Below are 26,676 nucleotides of genomic sequence, written 5' to 3'. Positions count from 1 at the left end.
CTCTGAGGCACCCGCACAGGTAAGCCACCTCCCGGGGGCCAGCAGGGCGACGCAGTTCTCTCCGCAAGCCGGAAACTCTGCAGACGGGAAACCGCGGGCACCACAGGGCCACTGCGGATCTTTGACAACTAACGTAGTTTATACCAGTGTCGAGACTGCTGTCCCTGGACTTCTCAGTCAGCTTTCTAGCACCCCCACTCCCCAGAACAGAAACTCTGCAAGACCGAGAGTGCTTTTTTGTACAATTGTTTATACAAATTCAACAAAGGTAAAACCGCATCAGGGAAGGTCTAGGAAAACAACACCTTACAACAATGGCACTTATGAAGGCATAACTTTACAACTAGGAAAACAGCCGTGTTATAAACCTTGAACGAGAACTCAACTCACTTCAAAGGAGAGAAAAAAGGAAAAGAAAGGCTATGTTGGATCATTTATTCTACTTCTTGACCCACTGTATAAATTAGATCCGTGTAGAATACAAGAGCTCATGCTGGCGCAAAACTCTCCTGAGTGCAAAGGCTGAAGTCTGAATTTTAAAATTTCGAGAAATGGGTGAATTTTATACAGAGGAAACTTGGCAAAGTGTCTTACTTCGACTATAATTGACATATATCCACATGCTTGTGTAATTCTTGACGACGTACAAAGCAGGCTCTCAACTTCCAGTTAAACATGCTTTTAATTGGAAGGTCTTCGCCTGCTCTGCCAGATCTGGGCATGTGTATAGATGGATTATTTGTGTGGATGAAGTACAGGTTCAGTTCTCTCCTACCTTAGGAAACCAGGGAAGTTGGCAATCTCAAAACAATAAAAACACAGGTATGCATTCAAACCTTGCATAAATAACTTTTAAACAATTTGTACAAAAATAGTTCTGCATAATGTAAGATGTAACAAAACCAAACAAACAAAATATGTCACGACGGCAGCAGATGTGGCGTGTGGTCCGCTGAATGTCGACACCGACCCCCGGAGCTGCAAGGAACAAGGTGTCCAAAAGGAAAACCCCACCACCCACGAAATTCCTAAGCTCATGCTTCAGGAAGAGAATTTCTTCAGTCTGTCCTCCTCTCCAGCGGGAATGTCTTCTTGGTAAAGGCCGCTTTAGAAATGGTCCAGAAAGCAGTGCGGTTGTCATTCAGAGGGACCGAAGGGGGAGTGTCCAGTTCACTCCTCCCCCAAACAGGAGCCGGACGGACGGCTTCTCCCTCAGCAAGACTTGCAGAATGGAATCGTGGGGTCCGTTGTTTCAAGTTCCAAATGGAAAATAAAAGCCCTAGTTTCTGTAAAGTCTTTTCCCCTCCCCTGCCAGGCTCCCTCCCCCTCCCCACCCCTTATTTACATACTTGTCCTTGGACTAACTCAGTTTCTGTAGGAGTTTTTCTTCCACTTGCCCAAACTGGACACTCACAGACATTTCAGCTATGAACTGCTCACAGCCTTCCTTGGTGACCTGCTTGCAGTACCTCAGGTCAATGTGACAGATGTTTCCACAGCGTTTGAAGAAGGACAGGCACTGGTCAGTAACCTTATTGCAGTCTGCAGGGGAGAGGAGACAGCACGAGGTGAAGGAAGTGCAGAGGCCAGAGGCCCCTCCCGCCCCCGCCAAACCCCAGCACCGAGCAATGAAGAAACAGGACAGGGCCCCTGAGCACTGTCCAGCCCCTCATGCCCTTGGGAAAACTGCACTTGCTGGAAAGCTCTCATTAAACGGGGACTGGTTCCATCTACCAATGATAAAGGTTAATGTATGCCTGAAAAGCGTTCAGACTTCCAAGCTTACCGTTGCCTCTCTGTATGTATAAACTAGGTCTTCTGTCCATGCTGTTTAACAAAGACCGGCTCACACAATATGTTAAATAGCTTGCTTTTCCCATCTAATTTATGGTCGATAACTACCTCCCGATCTATGTGATGGTGCACTTATCTGCTGATTCCCTACGGATCAGTTTGGGGAGCGGGGGCAGGGGGAAGCAAAGGGTGAGAGTGAGAACATCTGTATGGTCATCTTGGGCTCCTCTTGGCCAACACAGGCACTGGGGCTTTCAAGTGAGGCAGAGCAGGCTTGCGCGCCCCTTGCTAAATGCTTACCGGAAACCTGTGAAGACCAAGCTACTACCAAGGCTGGCGAGATTCTGTTGACAACGAGCAAACCCAGGATTTGGAGTCTTTCATCATGCCCTCACTTAAGAGACACACTCTTCTGCCCCTGCTCTTGTGAATTTATACTTTGCTTTTACCACCCTTTTTTGTTTTAGAGCTGCAGCCACAGTCGATTGGCCTCAATGCCAGTTAGAAGCCAGCTGAAGCTCAGAGAGCGCCCCCACCCGGCAGATAGATTTCCTTCATCTCAGTGGCGGTCAGCCAGAGCCCTCTGTCCTCACTAGATCTGTACTTTCCCTTCTCCATTCAGGTAAGTCGGAATGAAAACCAGACAGGCAAACTGTCAAAATACTGACAGCCCTAGTGCAGGCCTCATGACTGTCCAAGTGCCAGGTTTGGAGGTGGCATAAAGAAGTAAACAAGTTTAGCCAAGTTGCAGGATACAAAATAAATACACAAAAATCAGTTGCATTTTTGTACACTAGCAATGAACAATCAAAATTAATAATTCCACTTACAGTAGCATCAAAAAGAACAAAATAAAATACTTCTAATTTAACCGACAAAGTGAATGACTTTGTACACTGAAAACTAAAAAAGTGCTTTAAGAATTTAAAGCTATACTGTGAAGTGTGTAAACCTGGCGATTCACAGACCTGTACCCCTGGGGATAAAAATATATGTTTATAAAAAAAAATTAATTAAAAAAAAAAAAGAATTTAAAGCTATAAATGGAGAGCTGCCCCATATTCATGGGAAGACTTAGTATTGTTAAAATGTCAACCCTGTTCAAAGCAAGCTACAGATTCAATGAAGTTGCTATAAAATACCAACATTTTTTTGCAGAAATTGAGAAATCCATCCTCAGATTCGGGGAGAAGTGTAAGGGATCCTGAATTACCAACACAGTCTAGAAAACACTGGAGGACTCACACCTCCTGACTCACTACAGCATGTCTTACTGGCACTAAGGTCATGCAGATGAAGAGACCAGAACCGAAACCCCAGATAGAAATTAAACCCCTGAATCTTCAGAGATTTCTGACAGGGTGCCACAACCACTTAGTGGGTAAAAGACAAACTTTTGAACAAACGCTGCTGGGAAAATCAGACCTTCTACCTCATACCATACACAAAGTTAACTCAAAATTATTTAGACCTAAAACTATATGACATTGGATTTGTCAACGGTTTCTTTGTTCTTTATTTCTAAAGACTTGGAGAGAGCACGAGCAGGGGAAGAAGCAGTCTCCCACTAAGCCAGGGCTTAATCTCAGGACCCTGGGATCATGACTGGCGCTGAAGGCAAACACGTAACCGACTGAGCCACCCAGGTGGCCCTGAACTTGTCAGTGGTTTCTTCCCACCGCACCAAAAGCATAAACAAAGAGTCTGAACCAAATCAAAGTTAAAAACATTTATGCAAAGGTCATTATAAGAGAGTGAAAGTCCCAACACACAAGATGGGCAGAAGGACTTGCAAATCCTGTATCGGCTAAGGGATTCATGTCCAGAGTCTATATAAAAGAACTCCTACAACTTGGGCTGCCTGGGTGGTTCAGTCAGGCGTCCAGCTCTTGAGTTCAGCGCAGGTCAGTCATCTCGGTGGGGAGATGGGAGCCCTGCGTTGGGCTCTCCACTGAGCATGGCGCTTGCTTGGGATCCTCTCTCTGCTTCTGCCCATCCCCACCCCCGTTTGTGCTCGTGCTCTCTCAAAAACAAAACAACTACCACAACCAAAAACCCCACAACCTAGCTAATTAAAAAATGGGAAAAGGACATGAATAGACATTTCCCAAAGACGACAGATAAATAGAAAATAAATGAGAAAATGCTCAACATCACTAGGGAAATGCAGATCAAAATGCAGATCACAACCACATTGAGGGGTGCCTGGCTGGCTCAGTCAATAGGGCATGCGACTCGTGTGACTACTTAAAATAATATATATTTCAGGGGCGCCTGGGTGGCTCAGTGGGTTAAAGCCTCTGCCTTCGGCTCAGGTCATGATCCTAAGGTCCTGAGATGAAGCCCCACATTGGGCTCTCTGCCCAGCGGGGAGCCTGCTTCCTCCTCTCTCTCTGCCTATTTGTGATCTCCATCTGTCAAATAAATAAGTAAAATCTTTAAAATAAAAATAAAATAATACGTATTTCAAAAACCACATTGAGATATTACTTCTTACCCGCTAAAACGGCTCTAAGTTAAAAAAAAAATGATAGCAAAAATGTGGAGAAAATGTCAGTAGGAATTTAACTGTGCAGCAGCTATGGGAAAAAATATAGCAGTTTCTCAAAAATAAAAATTAAACCTAGGGGGCGCCTGGGTGGCTCAGTGGATTAAGCCGCTGCCTTCGGCTCAGGTCATGATCTCAGTGTCCTGGGATCGAGCCCCGCATCAGGCTCTTTGCTCAGCGGGAGCCTGCTTCTCTCTCTCTCTCTCTGCCTGACTCTCTGCCGACTTGTGATCTCTCTGTCAAATAAATAAATAAAATCTTTAAAAAAAAAAAAAAAAATTAAACCTAGAATAACCGTATGATTCAGCTTGTCCACTGCTGGGTATATGCGCCTAAGAACCGAGAACAGGGATTTGTCCCCCATGGTCTCCTGGCAGCATTACTCACGAGAGCCAGAAGGGAGAAGCAAGCCAACTGTCCACTGATCAATGAATGAAGGAAATTTGGTATACACAGAATGGAATACCATTCAGCTTTAAAGAGGAAGGAAATTGTGACCTATGATAGAAAATGGATGAACCTTGAGAACATTCATTAAATAAGCCTCTCAACAAAACACTATGACGTAATTCCACTTTCGTAAGGTCCCTGAAGTCAAGTTCACACAAACAGTATGTGTATTGTGAGGGGCGGGGAGGAGGAGGAATGGGGAGTTCCGTTGTAGGTCGAGCTTCCGATGGGGTGAAGAGGAGCTTCTGGAGATGGATGGTGGTGATGGTGGTTACACAACGTAAATGCACTTAAATGCTAGCGACCTGTATGCTTAAATGGTAAATTTTATGGTGTTTTACCACAATTTTTTTTTTTTTTTTCCAACTTTGGAAGCTGGAGAAGAGAGAGCAGTTTGGTAGATTTGAGAAAGCTTAACCTAAACTGGCTTGGGACGCCTGGGTGGCTCAGTTGGTTGGACAACTGCCTTCAGCTCAGGTCATGATCCTGGAGTCCCGGGATCGAGTCCCGCATCGGACTCCCAGCTCCATGGGGAGTCTGCTTCTCTCTCTGCCCTTCTCCTCGTTCATGCTCTCTCTCACGGTCTCTCTCTCTCAAGTAAATAAATAAAATCTTTAAAAAAAAAAAATAAATAAATAAATAAATAAATAAATAAATAAATAAACTGGCTGAAGGGACAGCAGAGACAGTTCAGATTTACTCTATGAACACCCTCAAGGTTCCGGTAATGGAAGCAGCAATCACAGGAAATGGAGCTGAAGAAGGGGTCAGAGCCTCTCCGCGGCTGCAGAACACTAGAGTTTCAGTCTCTGATGGTGAGAGAGAAAGTCTCTGGTCTGGGCACCACCTGGCCCAGCAGGCGGGGGCACCCAGCCAAAATCAGGGTCTACGGGAACACTTACCTGCGGACTGTTGAGATCCCCCCAGCCTCCTTCCCTTGCCAGGCCCTACGACACCGGGCAGCTTAGCCCGCACCCTCCAGCTGGGAGGTCAAGAATACTTTTGGCAGCCCTGACCAGCTCAGGAGAAAAGTCTGGAAGATCTCAGATCTGGGCCCCCCACCCCCGCAAAAAAACCAACCCATGCTGACCACACACTGATGTCCACAGCCTCCGAACGCCCCCGAGTGGACAAGCACGCACTGACGCTAAATCCGAGGAGGCTGTCTCAAGAGGGCCACCGGCTTTTTATCATTAGTTAGTGTCTGAAGGAAAAAGTACACGCAGGGAGAAAACAATAAAACAAGGTCCTCAGGATGGATCTAAGAAACAGGAGCAGGAGCAGGCTCTTTACAAGAGTACAAAGAAGAGGAGAGGGCGGACGATGGGAAGGGGATGGAGCAGGAGGGTAGGAGTTCAGCGAATAAAAGAAAGCTCTAAAATTAAAAATAGAGGTTGAACCGTATGAAGCTGCCCATGTTTTGGCTGGTATTGAGCTACATTAACAGCAGCAATAAAAAAAAACAGGGCGCCTGGGTGGCTCACTCAGTTAGGTATCTGACTCTCGGTTTGGCTCGGGTCCTCGTGATCTCAGGGTCGCGGGATCGAGCCCCGCCCTGGGCTCGTGCTCAGTGGGAAATCTGCTTGTCCCTCTCCCTCTGCTCCTCCCTGTACTTGCTCTCTCCCTCAAATAAAAAGTAAAATCTTAAAAAACAAACACTGTATGAATTGTGTGATAAAGTTGGAAGAAAACTCCCAGAAAAGCGAGAAAAAAGATGACACAAAGATGGAAAACAGGAAGTAAAAAAGGCATCAGAGTACTAGTTAATAAAGAAAAAACAGAAGAAAAGGAAATTAAGAAATAATTAAAGGAAATTTCCCAGAACTGAAGGACATTTGTTTCTAGATTGAACGTGTGAGTGTCCTGGAAGAAAAGATTCAAACGAAGGCTCATCATCAAAAATGACCAGGGGTGGCTGTGTGCCTCAGTGGGTTAAGCCTCTGCCTTCAGCTCAGGTCATGACCAGGGTCCCCAAATGGAGCCCCACATTGGGCTCCCTGCTCAGCGAGGAGTCTGTTTCTCCCTCTCCCTCCCCCCTTCCTCCTTTGCTCTCTCAAACAAAATCTTAAGAAAAAAAAATTACAGATGGGACACCTGGGTGGCTCAGTCTGTTGGGCCACTGTTCAGCTTGGGTCATGATCCCAGGGTTCTGGATCGAGTCCCACACATTGGGCTCCTTGCTCAGCGGGGAGCCCGCTTCTCTCTCTCTGCCTCTACCTGCTTGTGCACGTGCTCTCTCTCTCTCTGGCAAATAAATAAAATCTTAAAAAAAAAAATTATAGAAAACGAGAAACAAAGAAAATATCCTGACAAACTTCAGATAAGAGAAAATACTCACTGAAGGAAGAAGTATCAAATGGTTCTGGATTAGACTCTGGAAGGCAAAGAAAATGGATGGAGCAATGCCTCCCAACCTTCTGTAAAAACATGGTTCCCAGATCCAGCTGAGCTACCAATGTGAGGGAATAATCAATGTCTCAATGTCCTCCATGAAACCAGAGGAGCCAAGAAAAAATGTGGGATCACAGAAGGTGGGGACCCTACATAACACACAGACCAAGAAAATTTCCAGGATGGCAGTGGGACACTGTCTCAGGCTGACAGCTGGGACAGTAGGCAGGAGTCTGGAAGGAAGCAGATCCAGAAGGGAGCCTCCTGCAAAAACTGGTCGGGGCCAGAGGGGTCTGTGGGGGGGCAGAACAGTACTGGAGTCTGGTGCAGAGTCTGCCTAGAGACTAAGCGAAAAAGAGGCCATTAACTCCAGGGGGAAAAAAAATGTGTGCAAGAGGGAAATGTACTTCCGATACGCTAGTAGCACAGCAGCGGACAGTCTTTCTGAGGCCGTAAAAACAGACTTAACTGTGAATTGGAAAGATAAGGGAGGGGGAAGATGTAAGAGTAGGAATAATCCTCGTGCTCTACACAGCAAGCTAATAAGCACAGAATGCCCGAGTGGAAAAAGAAAATCAAGAAACAGTAACGCAGGCTTGCTGTGTGCAAGCACAGGGACAGACTCTGGAAGAAAGAATTTAAGGTGGGGAGTGCGGAGGGAGCAGGGAGACAGTGGTGAGAATCAGGGGAAGAGAAGGGAAGGGCTGGCCTCAAATTCAGGCTAAGTAACAAAAGCTGGACCACGGACTTCACTCTGTCCCTAGAGCAGATCCTTCAAGTTCATGGATCCTGAGGCATGTCCGCTGTCATCTATTTTGTGCCACAGAGTTATTTTTATCATTAGTTATACTGATGGCAAGGGGAAACTTTTTTTTAAAAAATAAATTCTTTTTTTAAAAAGATTTTATTTATCAGATAGAGATCACAAGTAGGCAGAGAGGCAGAGAGAGGGGGGAAAAAGCAGGCTCCCCGCTGAGCAGAGAGCCCAATGTGGAGCTCAATCCCAGGACCCCGGGATCATGACCTGAGCCAAAGGCAGAGGCTTTAACCCACTGAGCCACCCAGGCGCCCCAAGGGGAAACTCCTTAAAAAGAAACGAATCTGGGGCACCTGGGTGGCTCAGTTAAGCAACTGCCTCCCACTCAGGTCATGATGTCAGGGTCCTGGGATTGACCCCCCACATTGGGCTCCTTGCTCAGCAAAGAGTCTGCTGCTTCCTCTGCCTGCCTCTCCCCCTGCTTGTGCTCACTCTCTGTCAAATAGATAAAAATAAAATCTTAAAAAAAAATACAAAAAAAAAGAATCTAAAAGAGATCGGCTGTAGAGGTTTGCCTCCGTGTACAGCACAGCTCTTAAGCAGAACGCAGCGACCTCTCTACTGAGAGGAAGGGAAGACCTTTGTGGAAAAACAAATGCAGAAGCGGGTTCCTACACACACAAGCACGGCCTGGACGGCACTGCAGGGGAGGGCTTGCCCCGGGATCTCTGCCGCATGTACGGCAGAACTTCTAGGATAGAGTCACCGCAGCACCCAGCCCTGCCCAGGACTAGAGCAAGAGCCGTCTAGGCCCTCCTCCGCGGGGCAGCTCCAGCATCCGTGTGAGACCACAAGCGGAGCCTGGAGCTGGGATCCTCAGCCCAGCAGGGCTCCCTCTTCTCTGTCTCCACAGGGCGGGCAGCCCTTGCCACCGAAACTCCCCAAGAAGGAGGAATGGCTTCCTAGGTAGAGAGTTCTCTAAATTCTCCAAATTCTCAAACCTCCCCATTCATCCTCAGATTGGCCCCGTTGGCAGGAAGGTGTGTCTACCAAGCGTGAAGTGAAGGTGTCCTTTATTAGTTAATTTCTGGAGGGAAAAAAGTGTTTTCTAGGTCTTGTGTAAGTCTTACATACACGATCTGACATCCTAAGCAACGAGATCAGACCTGGTCGAGCTGGGCGGAGACAGGCCGTGCTCTCTGTCCACCTCGCCACCGGTCACACCCCAGGGCCTTCCAAACTCACTCCAGCCCCACCAGCACGTGGACTGAGGATCCTGCAGACGCAGAACCCCAGCAGCACCAGCCGGAGAGTTTTCTCCCCTCCAAGAGGCCCCCAACAGCGGGTCAGGTGGGGAGCATGAAGTACAGACAACAGCCGCAGAAACCAAGCTTCCTCATGGGTCCAAGCCTGCCCAGCCCCTCTGCCCGCCGATGCCCTGCTCCCCTCCCTGCGGCGCAAGCTCGCTTGTCCGCACCGCCCCGGAGAAGCTCCGCAAGCCGGTATTCTGGGTCAGGAACCACGGCGCTCTGTTCTGGCTGCTACCAGCACTGTTTTTTGTCAGCAAGTACTACCAATCTGGCTATAACTGCCGTGTTTCATGTTTCTCCTCTAGCCGTGTGTCTGTCGTATTTACAGATCTGTCCTCCCCCTCACGCCGGGACCCTCCGAGAGCCGGCACACGAAGTATTTCCCCACAACTGTCCCTGTCCCCCAGGGCCCCAAGCTGAGCCTGCCGGGTGCCCCCGACTGACCTGATAGGTTGATTTCAGTTAAGGAGTCCCGGGTGGTGGTGCCCACGGCAGTGAGCAGGTTGATGGACTGGTCGGTCACGTGATTACAGTAACTAAGGTGGAGCTTGGAGAGCAGGGGCATGTGGCGGATGATGAGCCGCAGGGAGGCGTCTGTGATGTCCAGGCCCGCTAGACGCAGCTCCACAATGTTCCGGAGCTTGCTCCGGTTGTCCATCTGACCTGAGGGGTCAGGAAGGAAAGAGGCAGCATGTGGACCCGATGGGGGAGATCTGCTCACACTGACCTAACACGGGAAGGCTGACCAGCCACATGTCACACTTGGGATTCACTTGGCCACTGAGTCTTTCCCCAAACTGGTTCCTACATTTAAAAATCCAGATTCCACAGCCAATCTCAAGCTTCTGCAGTCCTGAAAAATCAGAACATTTGGAAATACAGCCCATACTCTACCCCGCAGTGCTCGGCCCATCCAGGCAGGCCAGCACGGCATCTCCGGGTCACAGCACTTTCTCGTGTGAGCGCCAGGCGGGGAGCGATGGGCCTCACAACCCGGCCCAGGAAAGCTCCCTCTTGGGAGCTTGTCACTAACTACACTGACCCCCGTGCTCATGGAGGCTTAAAGCCAACAAAGTACAAATGAACGGAGAAGCGGTCAGATGCATGCCAAGACCCCCCAGTGGAGTCTCGGGTGTACAAAGAAGCCTCTGCTCTCATGCATCGTTTCTACGCCTCAAGATGCCGGAGAGCACATCAGCCGGGACAATCTCTGCATCTTCTGGAAAATGGCTGAGACCAAGAAGGCTTGAGAACACATGTACCGGATGGGGGTGGGGGCTGTGGTGAAAACCACATCCAACAGCACAGCCTGGTCACGCCGCTCCAAGCTGACCCCCTTGGGCACCCCCCTGGGCACAGCATGGGCCTGGCCACTCACCTGGCCTGTTATCTGTGGGTGGGGACAGGAGATCCCGCATCTGGGCATCCTTTAGTCCTTCTACCCACTGGACATCCAGGGTCCGGAGCAGTGGACAGCTAGAGCTACAGAGAGCTGAGACCGCGATCCATGAGCAGCCCGACAGCACCAGGTCTCGGAGCCCTGGGGGACAGAGGGGGCAGGTCAGAAGATGCAGCCCAGCCCCCACCACGGCACCTCTGGGGTCCCTGGCCCAGTGCTCACCAGGCAACCGGTTGATGAGCCAGCTCAGCTGTTTCTTGGAGATATTGGTCCAGCTGAGGTCCAGGGAGACAGGCTGCCGCCGGATGATGCCGCTCAGCATCAGGGGTGTGATGGACTTGCAGTGGTTCAGATCGATGCGGGTCCATAACCGCTTATCGCAGCACCTGGGGGCCAGGCCCAGCAGAGGGGGTGAGCCCCCTGCAAGGCTGTGGCAACTCCCCCCACGACCAAGTTTGGGGGTGGGAGGGGGCTCCCTAACTCCACCCTCTGGATCCTTTAACACCTATCCTGCCCACACCTGGGCACCTCTGCTCTGACTGCAACAGGCCCCCACAAAGATGCCAGGACCTGCTCTCCGCGAAGTATTTACTGGGAGCTCTACTACTCCCCCTACAGGCCACTTCCCACAACACCGCTCTAGGCAGACATCCTATGATGCCCTTTTACAGGTGAAGGTAAGTAACCTGGTAAAGGCCAGAAAGCTAAGAAATACCAAAGCTGAAATTAAGATCAGTAACTGGAACCCTTGCTTTGAACCTGGGCTACCTCTTCAAGGACAAGGACTCCACCTGGTTCTTAGCTCATCCTCCTAGAGCTGAACCAGGCAATCAGCTACCGCTAACCTCTTCTAGAAGACCAGCATGACCAGGTTGTTGTAACCACCTGGAACTCTTTGAGAAGAATTAAGCTGGACTGAGCTTAGAAGGAAAGAAAGATCATCACGGGGGACTAAAGTGGGGACACATAGCACACATGTGCCATTCCTGGTCTAGTCTAAGCCTGAGCCTGGAGCCCAACACCGGGCCAGTCCCTCGATGCCTCCCCAGCCAAGCTCTGCCAGCGCCCTCACCAGCGGTTCCAGGTCCTGCAGACCCGCATGCAGACACACAAGTCTTGGTGGCTGAGGTAGCTGAAGACGGCCATCCACACCTCCCTGTGCATGACATGGGCCGCCCCATCGTCCAGGGGCAGTGAGTCAGGCGGGGGGCTGATAGGGGGTGGCCGAATCACGTGCCGCTCCATCTGGATGCACTTGGGCGGGGACACAGAGGGAGGGGGCCGGGAGATGACACGGGGTGGGCTGCGTAGGCCAGGCCCCAGCTGGTGCCGCAGCTCCCGGGGAGGGCCAGTGAGCCCCTTGCTGAAGCGGTGGGGGCGCTCGCAGAGGCCCAGGGGCCGCTTGGGCTCCTCGCTCTCACTCTCGGGCTCTGACTTGATGGGCTGGTGGTTCTCGTTGGCCAGGCTGTTCTCCGTCTTCTGGATCTCTTGGTTCAGCTCCTTGCTCAGCTCCTTGCTCAGCTCCTTGGTGGGAAGCCGCCTTTTCCTGCGTATCTTTACCTTTTTCTTCTCCTCGGGGCCCTCTGCCCCCTCGGTGCTGGGCCCCGCGGTGGGGGAACTGGAGCGGGAGTGGTCGCTTTCCCGGGCCTTGGGGGGTGCCTCAGGCAGGTCATCCTCTGGCTCCTGCTTGAAGCGCCGCAGAGGCTTGTTGGCAAGAGCCATCCGGTCCTCCGCGTTCTTCCAAGACCGCCGCTGAGGGAGGAGGGGGAGCAAGGGCAGCTAAGCCCCTAGGCTCAGGACTATACCCACCCAGGCCTCTCCACCCTCCCTGGCAACACCCACTGACCCAAGGGCAGGCGTGGGGGGAGGGGAAGACAGGAGAATGGAAGACGGTACCTTTTTCCTGAAAAGCTTATCTTCTTTGCCAGGTTTTAGCTGTCACAGGGAAAAAAGCATGTATATCTTGCTCCCATGGTTCATGGGATTTGGACCCCTCTACCCCCAACCCCACCATGAGTCCACAGTCTCTAGAGAAGGGGCTGGAGAATCACCTTCCCCGCAAATCCCATCTACTGTGACTGAAAGACAGTGGGCCCTGCCTGCTGCTTTTAAGAGAGAAGTTGGAAGGGGATAAGCATGGTCAAGCTGTTCCCACCCAACTGACCTCCCACCCTCAGACAGACCCTGAGATGTGCACTGGCCCACTGAGGTCGGACTTGGCCCTGGGAGCCAGTCCTGGAGGCAGGGCCTGCGGGGTTCCCAGCAGAGCCTTAATGGCTGGAGCTGGGAAGACAACCAGGCGCCACCTCGTGGCCGAAGTGGGAAGGGCAGGTGGGCGGAGCTGGCCGCCAGAATCCTCCGAGGTTCCTAGACCCACAGGGCTTCCCCGCGGCAGCCTCAGCTTCCCAGGCCCCACGCCAGAAGCACGAGCCAGCCATCCGCGACTGGGGCCTGGGACGCTGCGGCGCGCACAGATGCCTCGGAGCGGCCACGGCAATGGGCTGGAGGACGGGGGGTGGGGGGGGTGGGAGGGGGGGGAGCGGCGCGGGGGGGGGGGGGTGGCCCGGGACTCACAAGTCCCCAGGACCTTAGGAGGGCGGGGCGACGTGGGAGCACCTGCTGCTGGAAGTAAGTGAGACTGGATCTCCACCAGGGGCTGAGGCTGCTGCCTAGAGGGGGCCTCGGCGAGAGGTGAGAGGAGGAACCGGGGGACGTTTGAAGCGTCGAGGCCTAAAGGGGTGGGAAGAGGAGTGACTCGCTGGTTTCCCCCTCCTTTCTTTGGGCCGGGTTCTCAGGACTTATGTGACCTGCTCAGGGCAGCCAGAGGCCAGGCCCCCGAGCTGTCCCTGCTGCCCGTCCCGCCCCCGCCCGTGCACCCCACACCCGGGACCAGCCAGGCCACCCCTCGCTGCCCGCTCCTCCCAGTGCGTACTCGCTTGCGTCCACTCAGCTCTTGGGGCTTCTCGTATTTCCGCTTCCTCCTCAGGTGCACGTCGTCTGACTTTCGGCGCAGGATGCCGTCCGGGGGCACCTTCTTGGGGTGTTCGTCTGACCTGCGCCGAGGTGCCTCCTCACACTCACTCCTCCGCTTGGCAGGCTCCTGCCCTTCCTTGTTGTCCCGGTTCATCTTCTGCTCCTTGAGCAGGGAGCCGGGCAGGTTGGAGGCATACTTAAAGCCAGGGCCACGCTTTTGCTTGTAGGCCAAAAAGAGAGAAGGAACAAACCTACTGTATATCTTTGGACTTGCCCCACTCCGGGAACCCGCAGCACCTCACTGGCCGACAATGCAGGGACAGGGTGCATCTGGCAAGGCCAAGGCCCGCCCCTCCCAGGCTGACCCCCGGGACTTGGAGCCCGACACTCACTTTCCCGGTCTTGCCGGCGTGGTTACACTTTGGACACTCCCAGCAGTTTGGAAGCTCATCGTTGACTACGCCCTCTGATTCCTTAATCTGCAAAGGACACACGCCAGTCAGCAAGCAGGGACCGGGCCAGTCAGCAGGCAGGGACCGGGCAGAAGATGCCACACCTCCAGCAGCAGCAACAGCACCCCCCACCCCACCCCCCGCAATGGTATTTCTAGCCCATCCCTGACCAAGAGAAAACAAAGCTGGCTAAGACAGGCGGCTCTGGATTCTGGCCAGCAGTCAAATCCTAACTTTGCCTCTTACTAGCTCAGTGATCGAGGGCAAATCACTCCATCTCCGTGGGCCAGTGCCCTCGACCATAAAACGGACCATACCTGTCTCACAGCCACTCTGCAGTTCAGTGAGCTAACCTCGGTAAAACGATTGGCTCAGGGCCTGGCAGCACCCAGAAAGGACCCCACCAAATTTTCAGTCACTGAGTAGCACTGTCCTGGGTACGGAGTGTGAGCAGCTCCGAGGCACTGTGCCTGATCCGGAAGACCAAAGTCACCAGGCAACTAAACCATGAAGGTCTGACTTCCAAAGGCAGGGAAAATCCCAGTGCCGCCGTCAGAGTGGGAGGTGTGTGCAGGAGGAGGAACCTTGAGACCCCTGCCACCGCCACAGAGGAATAGACACATTTCAGAGCAGAGGTAACATCTGCGGCAGGCAGACCTCCATCGTGCTGGGACACAAAGATACACATAGGCTGACACCTGGGATGACGGGGAGGTGCCAGGCATGAGGACATTCTCTGCGGACAGCCCAGAACAGTCTCTTCCCTTCAGCAGTGGAACCTGTTGCCTAAGACAGGCAGGCAGAGCATGTGGTCCCCACAAGAAGGCAGCCCTGCCCCGGGCACACCAAGGGAGCAGGTTCTTGGCACACAGCAACACTAACGCAAGCACCTGTTGTTACAGGACCCGCCCTCCCCTGGCCTGGGCCTTGTTCTCCCAGAAAACCCAAGCCAGGATTCCAGCAAGCGGCACAACCACCCAGCCTCTCCCTCTGGTTTGGGGGCAAGACTCTGGGAACTGTCTGTGGTTCTGGGGGAGATGGGGGATATGTGTTTTGTCCCTCGAAGACACGGGTGGGGGAGGTCTGAACTACTCCAGACCCTTCTGGGCCTCAGCGCATTATACGACATACAGAGCCCTGCAGACCTGGAGGTCCTCTGCGGAAGGAAGCTGGCCGGCCCCCCAGCATCAACACCCCCCGAGGCCCTCAGTGGGGGCGCTGAGCGGCACAGCCAGAGGCCCCCGGGACTGCTCACCTTAAGGCATCCAGGGTGGATGATTTCATTGCAGATGGAGCACTCCATGAGCATGAGGTTAAACTTTCCTTCTTCCTCTTCCACCGTGTCTTCCTTCCCTGCCTCGCCGCACACCAGGCACACGGCAGTGTGGGGCAGCACTGGCTAAAGAGCCGGAGAGAGCACAGCTGCGTGAGCAGGGGCTGGGGCCGCGGGGAGCAGGTCACAGGCCAGGAGTGAGCAGAGAACTGGCCCGGGCCCTGCCCATCGTCCATTCACTCATTCATTCCAACAGTCATCAGGCCGCTGTCTCAGTGTGCCAGACACTCAGTGCTGGGAAGGGCACCGAACGGGACAGAAATCTCTGCCATCCCGAGCCCACCCTTCAGTGGAGGGACGCAGACAGATTAAGAGTGACAGTGTATGTTGTGACAAGGGATATGTATGGAGAAAAACACAGCAGGGAGGTCCAGGGGTGAGGGGGGCAGGCGGGCTCCGGAGGCCAGGGCCAGCGTCCGGGGCGAGGAAGGACCTGAGGGGGGGTGGGGCGTGAACTGCGCCCAGACCCGCAGGGGACTGAGGCTGCGCGTCACCAGCGCTATCACTGTGCTGTCCCCACCACCTGTCCAGGGAGGTCCGCGAGGTCAAAACCATCGTCAGAGTAACACCAAGATGTTATCTGCCTTTTCCAACTATGTTGACATTTGCTCCGGTGAGTGAAACTCTGGCACTCTTCATCAGGGCGCCCCAGGGTTTGTCACTGCCACACGCTCATGACCAAGGTCACCAGGTCTCACTGAGGAAGGGCTTTGACACTACTCACGTTATTAAAACTGACGCTTGAGTATGCAGTTTTTTTTTAATTTTTAAAAAATTATTTGAGTACCTCTCTTTTTAATGTTCTGTATGACAAAATAAGTATGCATAAAGCACTATTGCTGCATACCAAAGGACGATGGTTATCTAAAGGAAAGGCACTCGTGACTAAGTTGTGACCTGACTCGGTCCTTTTCTCTATAGGACATCATTCTATTTGACAGAGTAACTGATTTAAAAACAAAAACAAAAACAGGAGTATTGGGGCGCCTGGGTGGCTCAGTGGGTTAAGCCGCTGCCTTCAGCTCAGGTCATGATCCCAGGGTCCTGGGATCGAGCCCCGCATCGGGCTCTCTGCTCGGCAGGGAGCCTGCTTCCCCCCTCTCTCTCTCTCTGCCTGCCTCTCTGCCTACTTGTGATCTCTCTGTCAGATGGATAAATAAAATCTTAAAAAAACATCCCTTATTAAAAAAAAAAAAAACAGGAGTATTGGCAGATTTCTCAAAGATGAAATGAACTGGTCACTTCCAGAAAAAAAAAATTATAGCATTTGTTATAGAGGATAAAATTCAGATTTTAAAATAAAAATTAGAATTTTGGAAAACTGACATTAGCCGCAGTGAACTGGATAGCTTCCCAAGAGTTAAAGACCTAGTTCTAAGGAGATTGGTGGTGGTGTTAACAAATGTGATTACTTTTTTTTTTTTAAACATTGTATAACACTGTGTGCCCATATTTGGAAAATCTGTATAACTCAGTGAGCCAGCGTTTCCCAAATAATGATGTTGTAACATCATGCATGAGCAAATGAGCTGTTCCAGGTGCAAGAAAGACTAATGAATTTTAATGTAACAGTATGAAAAGTTCATTGATACAGTTTCAGATTCCACATTGCAACTAACCTTTAAGAAACTACCACCTGTTGAGTTCAGGCAGAATCTCAGATACCCACCATCACCTGAGAAGACTATGACAATACCCCTCCTCCTTTCTAACTACAGATCTGCATGAGGCCGCGGTTCCTTACAAGTTCCTCCAAAACAACATACTGAGACAGAATGAAGCCAGACACAATGAAAGAAATGCAGGTCTTGTCTAACGAACCAAACATAAAAGAAGAGATTTACAAAAACGTAAAACAATGCCATTCTTCCTAATCATTTTTGTTTTGGAAGATGGAGCTATTGCTCATAAAAATGTCATTCATGAAAAAAAAAGTTCTTTAAAATGTCATTAAGTCTGTTTTTTTCAATGAATTCAAAGTATTTTTTTAAACTTCCCCATTTTAATTCTGAATACAGTAATACTAATAAATAATACACATCAACAAAGCTCTTTGGGGTCCTCATAGTTTTCAAGGTTCCCAAGACCAAAACATTGGAGGACGGAGCGACTGGGCTACAAGCCCTTTGTCGGTGCACCAGCACTTACTCCCTTCCCTCATACACACCCCCCTCCCAGTACCTGGGATCTGGACGAAACACTCAGTTTTTATTACACTGAATTAGAAAAGCTTCAAGTAAGCTGGGATATATGCTCCACTAAATGAAAGCCTATAAGATGGCACAAACATTTGAGTTCAAATAACACCAAAGGCAAAAGAGCTATCATTTGTTCAACAGATACTTAATAAACATCTACTCAAGCCTGAAGCAAGGAACCAAAAGGGGAACAGGGAAGGCCCCTGTTCCCTCAAGCCGTCCAGGAGACGGAACACATTGAAATCCCAGGAAAACATGGAAAAGTCATGTGCAAGTGCCTTGGGAAGCAGCGAGTGGCTGATTTCAGGAGGACTCCCAAGACAGGGAATTTGGGCTCCTACAGGCAGAGCAAAGTGGGGAGCAGGAAAAGCAAAAGAGACCTCCAACCCACGTGACAGGGGACAGAGAAGCCAGAGCCAGACATGTGCAGCAACAGGGGGCAGGCCAGGCCAGCCGGGGAAGGGGAGCGCAGCAAACCCAAAGCTGGGGGTGCTGGGTGGGGGACACCCGGTGGCTGGAAGATGGTCTGTGATGGGGTAGGCAAGGGTAGGGGACTGACTCTGAAATCAGCAGGCAGAACCACAGGCAAAGTCTTGCAGAGCCTCAGGAGGGGAACCCAGGCCCAAGCCAGCAGGGAGAAGGAGCTGCGCAGTGCAAAGGATGAAGCCTCACGAGGAGAAGCAGGGCGAAGGCTGGTCACAGAGAGACACTCTGGCACATCAAGAGAGAAGGGCCTGGAAAGGGAAGAGAGGTGGCCTGCGTGTGTCAGAGGTGGGTAAACCACGGCAGGAAGAGTCCCAACAAAGTGGAAAGGTTGGAGGAAGAGTGAGGCGGCCGAGGGTCAGGCCAAGACCACATTTACTGTTAGCTCCAGCACTCCCATCAGACTGGAGAGACACACAGCAGTGAGGTTTCCTCCAACACTCACTGTGCCAGGCACTGAGCTAGGCACCAAAGCTGCAAAGCACCGGTGACGGCAGAGACAGGTTCTGAACCTGCTCCTAGAATGCGGGGCAGGAGCGGAGCAAGGCTAAAGAGGAAGAGACAGTTACGGGTCACAGCCCAGGGTCCTGAGTCTTCTCAAAACCAACAGTCCCTACAGATAACAACCCTTAAATCCTGACAGAATGCAACAGGTCACACGGACCCTCACTCCAAAAAAATGTATATATACAGGCATGCACAGAGACAAAAAGCTGTATTTAACTTCAAGGGGACTCCCAAATTTCCTGAAATCCACTGAAACGACCTGGGTTCAGGTAACAAAAATAGAAGCAACAAAACAAAAACCATATGGGAAAGGAGATAATCCACTGAGTGAAAAGGCAACCCACGGAATGGGAGCAGATATTTAGAAACCGTGTATGTGATAAGGGGTTAATACGCAGAACACATGCAGAACGGCAACTCAGTAACAAAAACACAAACAATCCAATTTAAAAAATGGGCAAAGGACTTAAAAAGACCTATCTCCAAAGAAGCTATTGGCCAACACACACAAAAAGATGAAAAGATGTTCAAAGTCACCAAACATCAGGGAAACGAAGATCAAAACCATACGGGTAACCACTACCAGCACAACAGAAAACCACACGTGTTGGTGAGATGTGAAGAAAACAGAACCCTTGTGCCCTGCTGGGGGGAACGTAAGGTGGTCAGCCTCTATGGAGAACAGTATGGGGGTCCCCAAAATAATTAAAAATAGAGCTACTGGGACACAGGGTGGTTCAGCTGGGTTAAGCATCTAACTCTTGATTTTGGCTGGGGTCACCATTTCAGAGTCATAAGATCAAGCCCCAGGATGGGCTCCGTGCTCAGCGCGGAGCCTGCTTGAGATTCTCTCTCTGTCCCTTTCCCTCTGTCCCTCCCCTCACTTGTGTGTGCATATGCAATCTCTCTGTCTCTCTCAAAAAAATCAATAAAATCTTTTATTTTTTTTTAAAACGATTTTATTGTTTTATATGATAGACAGAGATTACAAGTAGGCTGCCCGCTGAGCAGAGAGCCCGATGCCGGGCTTGATCCCAGGACCCTGAGACCATGATGTGAGCCGAAGGCAGAGGCTTTAACCCACTGAGCCACCCAGGCACCCCTAAATCAATAAAATCTTAAAAAAAAAAAAAATAGAGTACCATATGATCCAACAATCCTACTTCTGGGTATATATCCAAAAGAATTCAAACAGGATCTCAAAGAGACACCGGGCCCCCCTGTGTTCACAGCAGGATTATTTACAAGAGCCAAGAGATGGAAGCGACTTAAACATCCATCAACAGAGGAACAGGTAACAAAAACGCAGCATATACAAATGGTGAATATTATTCAGCTTTTAAAAAGAAGGAAATCCTGACTGGCTCAGTTGGTAGAGCGTGCAACTCTTGGTCTCGGAATCATGAGTTCAAGTCCCACGTTGGGCACAGAGTTTACTTTTTTAAAAAAAGGAAAGGAAATCCTGACCCATGCTACAATATAGATGAACCTTGAGAACATTACGCTCGGACAAATAAGCCAGTTGCAGAAGAAATAGCACTTTCCGGAGGTACCTACAGCAGTCACACTCAGAAAGTAGAAAGGTGGTTGCCAGGGGTTGGGGGAAGGGAAATGGAGTTGTTCAATGGATATAGGGTTTCCATTTGGCAAGATGAAAAGGTTCCAGAGATCAACTTGCACAACAATGAGTATATAGGTAATAGGACTGCACTGGACACTTAAAAATGGTTAAAACGGTCAATTCTGTTCTGTGTTTTTGACCAAAGTAAAAAAAGAAAAACAAAAAACCACCAAACTAAAACAAAAACACACACAGTATACATGGAGAGAGAAGGGGGAAGGCGCCCCTGGCCTCAGAGGGGCAGCCGCAGCCAGAGAGAAAGGCGCACCCGATGCCAGGCTGGGCCTTCGGAGCTCACCCAGGAATCCTGTCCCTCCTGCTAAGCCTGCTCTCCCGCAGGAGCAGAGAGATCACATTGTTCCCACAGGGAGGACCCCGAGGCCGGCAGCAGCACCCTGTGAAAGGCAGAGCGTGCGTATGTGCCGGACGGACCCACAGAGAGACCCCGGGACCACGCCAAGTTGTCAGTCTGCATCCACTGCACTGTCTTGGAGCAAGGCTGGGGGCAGTGAGAGGGTCCAGAGGGGCTGGCCAGACTCTCTGGCAGCCCAAGCTCCTGGGCACCATCAATCAGTCCTCTTTTTCCCGGGGAAGGCCCCTCAGGAGGGGCACTGACCTTTCCCCGAGACCTCTGACTTTGAAAGCAGGACAGGAAGGAAGGGAGGGCCTAGAACCATCATGAACTGGACCATAAATGTTGGCAACGGGGTCACAGACAGGACAGGCTGACATCTCTAATGGCAGAGACTTCAAAGTACTCAGCCACCGAGGGGAGGAAGGAGTTCTAGGACCGTCAGCCTAGGAAGAAAAGGGGGCCCAGGACCGCGAAGTGGGCCCTGCAGTCCTGCAATGTGGAATCTGAAACAGCGCGGCTCAGAGCCCCCGTTCTTGCCGCCGGGGGCACCTCTGAGGGGTTTCTGCTGCTGGAACACCCATTCTAAGAGAGAGGCCAGGCGACCGACAAGCGGGCACTGGGGGCGCGGACCGGCGCTGGGGGGCGCACGCAGGGCGGCCCCGGGGCGCGTGGCCACCGCACTCACCGCGATGCACTGCCGCATGATACAGCTCTGCTTCATGCGCCCGGGGCCCCCGAACTTCTTCATGTCCTTGCAGAAGTGGCACTCTCCGCACTCGGTCCGCAGGCAGGCCTCGCACTTGCGGCATCGCGTCCGGCGTCGGCGAGCTCCCGCCGTCGTCCGGTTGGCGGCCAACTTCACGGCGGAGGCCGGGCCCAGCTTCCCCTTGGGCCGACCTACTGCCCGGTTCTGCGGGAGAGCACACGGGATGGTGAGATGGGCCACAGGGCCGGCCAGACCCCACGGCGGGGGCCCGGGGGCTCGTGTTCCGCTCCCAACCCCAGGACCTCGGACAGCGGGCCTTACGGAGAAGCAGGGCCTTTACAGCGGCGATCCAACTGAAGTAAGGTCACTGCAGTGGGCCCTACTCCTGTAGGACCGGCGTCCCTATGAAACGGAGGGAGTGTGGGCCTCAGTTCCTGGGCCCAGGAACAGAGGGAGTGTGTGTGGAGACACAGGAAGGAGACTGCCGTGTGACTGGAAGAGTCTACAGGCCAAGGAAGCCAGCAGCCCCCAGCGGCTGGAAGAGACAAGGCGGGATGGCCCCGGGGTGTTAGGAGTGAGCACAGTCCTGCCAGTACCTGATTTCAGACTTCTGGCTTCCCAACTGAGAGACAAAGTTTCTGCTGTTTTAAGCGCCCCGGTTTTAGGTACCTCATTCCAGCAGCCCCAGAAAGTGAACAGAGGACACCCCGCTTCTGAGAGCACATCCTGGTTCAAAGACCCTTCTGCCACTGCCACATCTCAGCACAGGCCCCCCTTCCTGCCTCGTGCCAGGTTCTGCGTCCCCATGAGGCCACAAAGGGCCACACGGAAGGCCTCTGTCCCCTTGGCCAGGAACACAAACCTCCTCCCTACTCCAGGTGGCTGAGACCTAATCATTCTGCAGGCCCCAGTCTACAACTCTGCTTTCTTCTGACAGCCCTCTGTGCCCTCTCGTGTTCTGCGTTCTGGGGACCTCCTATGGGCTGTGTTCTCAGGGGCCTTCCCTTTGAGACAGAATGCTCAGGAAGGCAGTTACCAAGAGTGTCTTGTCGGGGCACCTGGTGGCTCAGTGGGTTAAGCCTCTGCCTTCGGCTCGGGTCACGATCTCAGGGTGCTGGAATCAAGTCCCACCTCCGGTTCTCTGCTCGGTGGGGAACCCCCCCCACCCCACCTCTCTGCCTGCTTGTGATCTGTGTCAAATAAATAAATAAAATCTTTTTAAAAAAATATGTCTTGTCACCAGTGTCCTTTGACAAGATTGCCTAGCACAGGATATGCTCAGTAAACCAAAGTCTCGCAGAGTGAGACAGAAAGCCTAAGGAGCCTTGGCTTCTGAGCTCTTCTCTAAATAGGCTCCAAACACTCTTTTCCCGCACTCAGAAGAAAACAGAGATGAACAGAAGAGCAGTGCTAAAATGCGGAACAGTGAACCAGTCAGCCACAGGTCCTGCCCAGAGTCCTGCTGTCTGGGGTGGGGGCCTCAGAGCCCCTTGCCAGCCAGGATCCGTGGGAAAGCTCCCAGGCCAGCAGCGGAGGACACCCTCACTCAGGTCCCCCGTGCACCTGGGACTGGAAGTGGGAGGGACCAGGACGGTAGTGTGTATTGTCTGAAGCACCTTTCCAAGCAGCAGGAGTCTGCTGGAAAATGGCTCATCGGTCAGGGAGACACACTCCTTACCCCAAATTATGACTGGGTTGGCATCTAATAGCTTACAAAAGCCCCTTCGCGGGCAATTAATCTCAAGCCTGGTCCCAGCCTTTTTTTTTTTAAAGATTTTATTTATTTATTTGACAGACAGAGATCACAAGTAGGCAGAGAGGCGGGCAGAGAGAGAGAGGAGGAAGCAGGCTCCCTGCTGAGCAGAGAGCCCGATGTGGGACTCGATCCCAGGACCTTGAGATCATGACCTGAGCCAAAGGCAGCGGCTTAACCCACTGAGCCACCCAGGCGCCCCGGTCCCAGCCTTTTAATTTTACTTGCCTGCCACACCTGAATCCCTAACAAATGCCCCTCTTGTTACTCTGTATCACAACAGTGTAAAGGGTCCTCCTTCCAGTGACCCCTCTACGCGCCACCACAGGGGCTATCTAGAAACCTATAACCACATCAGGAAGAAACACAGTCCACCTTCCCCTGTGAATAACGCCTCGCCATCAGCCATTTCTTCTGCAGTGCAGTGGTCCCTGCAGAGAGCTGAAAATCTCACACCACCCCGCTTTGGTATTGACACCTTAGATCCTTCCCTCCAATTTGTCTTCCTAGCACCCTGCGACATTCAAGGGAGCCCGGCTACTCTAGATCGTTATCCCCCTCAACTTGCTCTCAATTCCGAAGAAGAAGGGAGAAGCGAGACCTGGCTCCAGTGGCCCATCAGTCCTCGTCGACCCCACCTGGCCCCTGCTGCTCTCACAGAGCCCGCTCCACACTCACTCAGTCAGGGCCCCCCTCAGCTGTAGGGTGGCCCGGCCAGCGGCCCTGGTACCAGGGAGGGCCCTGTCACACACAGGAGGAGCTTAGCAGCCCTGACACCGGGAGAGGGATGATCAGGCTACACATCACACGCGTCCATTCAGGTCAGGTACTGCTGCCAGATGAGTGGTTAAACACCAAAGTGTTCCAGAACGTCTGGAGTTGAGAATGGTACAAAGGGGCCATGGACCTGAACGCGAAGCAGCTGACCATAGAACAGCAAGTGTGCCAGACGGGAGCAGCCCCGTAAGGATGGCGGCAGCAGTGACAGTGGATATTTGCCGAGTGCCTCCTACTGTGATCATTTTACGTAAGACAGGACCTTATTTTCCCAACAAGAACCCCGTGAGAGATGCCATTTCTCAGACAAGGAGACTGGAGGGAGAGGTAAAGCGACTTGTCCTAGGTGACAGAGCCCGCCGAGGACGATCACACAGCCCTGGAACGGGTCCAAGGTTAGCACCTTCCTCCACGCCCGTGGCAGGAGAGGTGCCAAAAACAGGTATGGAAAAGCACACTCACTTCCAGAGAAACGAAACCAGGAGTTTTTTTCCTCTCTTCACAGCTCGTAAGAATCAGACTCTACCCCTATAAAGAGCACGTGTCCTGGAAGCAACTCACTCCTCTAATCCCCAAAACACAAGCGACAAGGTGGACAATTCTGAACCTCAAGTCGGGGAGACAGAGGGCAGCCCTGTCCGACCTCCAAGGACAAACCGGGGGTGAAGGGCTCAAACTATGACCCCCAGAGCAGGAGATTCTAAGGACCAGCTGCTTTGGTGAAAGACTGAAAAAAATTCCCAGAGTCCAAACCTGGCTCTTCCCTCCCACTCAGGAACATCAGGTATAAATAGCCTCTGGGCGCCTCTGGCCTAACTGACGGGGAGGACAGTGTCTCTCCGAGAAAAAACCTTGGGCCGATCCAGCCCAAGCTCGTATGTGACTATGAGATGAGCCTACCTTCCAGTGCTTTCCAACGCACATTCCCACCCAGAGAAGCACTTCTCCAACCCATGGAAAAAACAAATCCTCCTGGGTTCTGATGGCAGCTGAGCCACCCTGGAAAATGACAGAGCCAATGACAGACAACATCCTGGGAGAGGTGTGAGGAGGCCCTGTTTTCCGAAGACTTCGACTCAGGCCCTCTCCAGCCGGTTGCCAAGCTAAGTCTCAAGTTGCCAAGAGAAGCTGCTGCCGCCTGCAGCTTCATGGCCAGCTTTTGTGGGAAGTGGGCGCCAGGTGGCTTGTCAGGAGTCAGCTGAGCAACACCTGAAGTACAGGATCCTAAGACAGACCACCCAGAAAACCAACAGGTGAGAAAGACACTGGAGGGTCTCTAAGAAGGAAGATAAACAAGCGAAAGCCCTATCATTCTGGTATCAAGCTTCTGTCCTCATCTCTTCCGCATGGTATCTTAAGGTTCACAGCCCAATTCTAAACCCCACTCTATCCCACCTTTGCCCCTACTTGTTCAAGTAACCCAGAAGGCAACTTTCTTAATTTCGGCATGACCTGATTTTCTCAGCAAAAAGGAATGATGGCAGCCACCAACTTTCACTTACAAACCAGCCTTCTCAATCCCAAGGCCACATGTTGATTTTATCAGCCCAGCTCCACCTGTTAAGGTAATCTGCAGTCCACATGCCCCCCTACACAAATCACAGTATTCCAACAATCTTCTCCACCAGCTACTCGTAAGCATCTTCCTTAAAGGCAACATCAGTCCAGTAGTTCTTTTATTCATTCCACAAATACTTACGGAGTCCCTCCTACCCATCAGATCCTCTCCTGAATATTCATGGACAGAACCTCTTCAGTCCCTCATCTCTAAAACTCTGGGATTAAAATTACTTGGAGTAACCTAAATTAACGAAAAACATCCCATGTTCATGGATTCAAAGACAATACTGTCAGGATGGCAATACTCCCCAAAATATCAATAGATTCAATGCAATCCTTATCAAAGTCCCAGCTGGATTTTTGTAGAAACTGACAAGGTGATCCTAAAACTCAAGGGGAAATGCCAGGGACCTGGAAAGGCCACAGCGATCTTGAAAAAAGAATAAAGTTAGAGGGGCACCTGGGTGGCTCAGTGGGTTAAAGCCTCTGCCTTTGGCTCAGGTCATGATCCCAGGGTCCTGGGATGGAGCCCCACATCGGGCTCTCTGCTCAGCGGGGAGCCTGCTTCCTCCTCTCTCTCTGCCTTGCCTCCCTGCCTACTTGTGATGTGATCCCTGTCAAATAAATAAATAAACTTTAAAAAAAAAAAAAGAAAACAAGCCCTTAAAAAAAAAATAAAGTTGAAGGATTAATAAGTCCTGATTTCAAAACTTAGTACAAATCTACAGTAAACAAGACCATGTGGTACTGACATAAGGACACACAGATCAATGGAATTGAGAGTCCAGAAATAAACTCTTTTAGTATTTATGACCAAACAATTTTCAGTGACCAAGTGATTTTCAACAACTGTGTCAAGGCAATTTAGTTGGGGGAAGATAGTCTTTTTAACAAACGGTGCAGGGACATGCAAAAAGAATGAAGCTGGACCCTACCTTATACTATATGCAAAAGTGACCTCCAACATGGATCAAAGACCTAAATGTAAGAGCTAAAATTATAAAACTTAGAAGAAAACAAAAGGGTAAATCTTTATGACCTTGATTTCTTGGATAGGACGCCAAAAGTACAGGCAACAAAAGAAAACAGAAGAAATGGACTTCAAAACTAAAAACTTTTGTGCTTAAAGGGGGCACACTCCGGTGAAAAGAATGGGAGAACTTACTACCAATAGTATATCTAGTAATGGACTAGTACCTAGAATATATAAAGAACTGCAACAATTCAACAACAAAAGGACAAACACCCCAATTTGAAAATGGGCAAAGGTTTTAAATAGGAATTTCTTCAAAAACATATACGGGGTGCC

At 51.3% G+C, this 26,676-nt stretch overlaps 1 protein-coding gene across 10 annotated transcripts in view; it reads right to left on the bottom strand.

The window, feature by feature from the left end:
* Positions 1 to 230: 230 nt before the first annotated feature.
* KDM2B (lysine demethylase 2B) overlaps positions 231 to 26,676 on the bottom strand; it is a 123,447-nt gene continuing 97,001 nt past the window's right edge. For 7 of the 10 annotated variants that reach the window (XM_013056496.2, XM_013056494.2, XM_013056499.2 and 4 more), the window contains 11 exons: positions 21,257 to 21,481; positions 15,330 to 15,473; positions 14,015 to 14,101; positions 13,582 to 13,851; positions 13,266 to 13,379; positions 12,546 to 12,584; positions 11,722 to 12,401; positions 10,872 to 11,035; positions 10,629 to 10,790; positions 9,695 to 9,913; positions 231 to 1,542 (listed from right to left, as the gene is read on the bottom strand). In XM_013056496.2, the coding sequence (XP_012911950.1) occupies positions 1,361 to 1,542; positions 9,695 to 9,913; positions 10,629 to 10,790; positions 10,872 to 11,035; positions 11,722 to 12,401; positions 12,546 to 12,584; positions 13,266 to 13,379; positions 13,582 to 13,851; positions 14,015 to 14,101; positions 15,330 to 15,473; positions 21,257 to 21,481 (2,286 nt within the window). In that variant the 3' untranslated portion in view covers positions 231 to 1,360. The remainder of the gene's footprint in view (positions 1,543 to 9,694; positions 9,914 to 10,628; positions 10,791 to 10,871; positions 11,036 to 11,721; positions 12,402 to 12,545; positions 12,585 to 13,265; positions 13,380 to 13,581; positions 13,852 to 14,014; positions 14,102 to 15,329; positions 15,474 to 21,256; positions 21,482 to 26,676) is intronic. The other 3 variants (XM_013056495.2, XM_013056500.2, XM_013056503.2) reach the window with 1 other exon arrangement.

Source organism: Mustela putorius, unplaced genomic scaffold (genome assembly GCF_011764305.1).
Source record: "Mustela putorius furo isolate JIRA1106 unplaced genomic scaffold, ASM1176430v1.1 tig00537248_pilon_pilon_pilon, whole genome shotgun sequence".
NCBI lineage: Eukaryota > Metazoa > Chordata > Mammalia > Carnivora > Mustelidae > Mustela > Mustela putorius.
The sequence above is the reverse complement of the archived record's forward strand: the minus strand, read 5'-3'. Positions and strand labels throughout refer to the sequence as shown.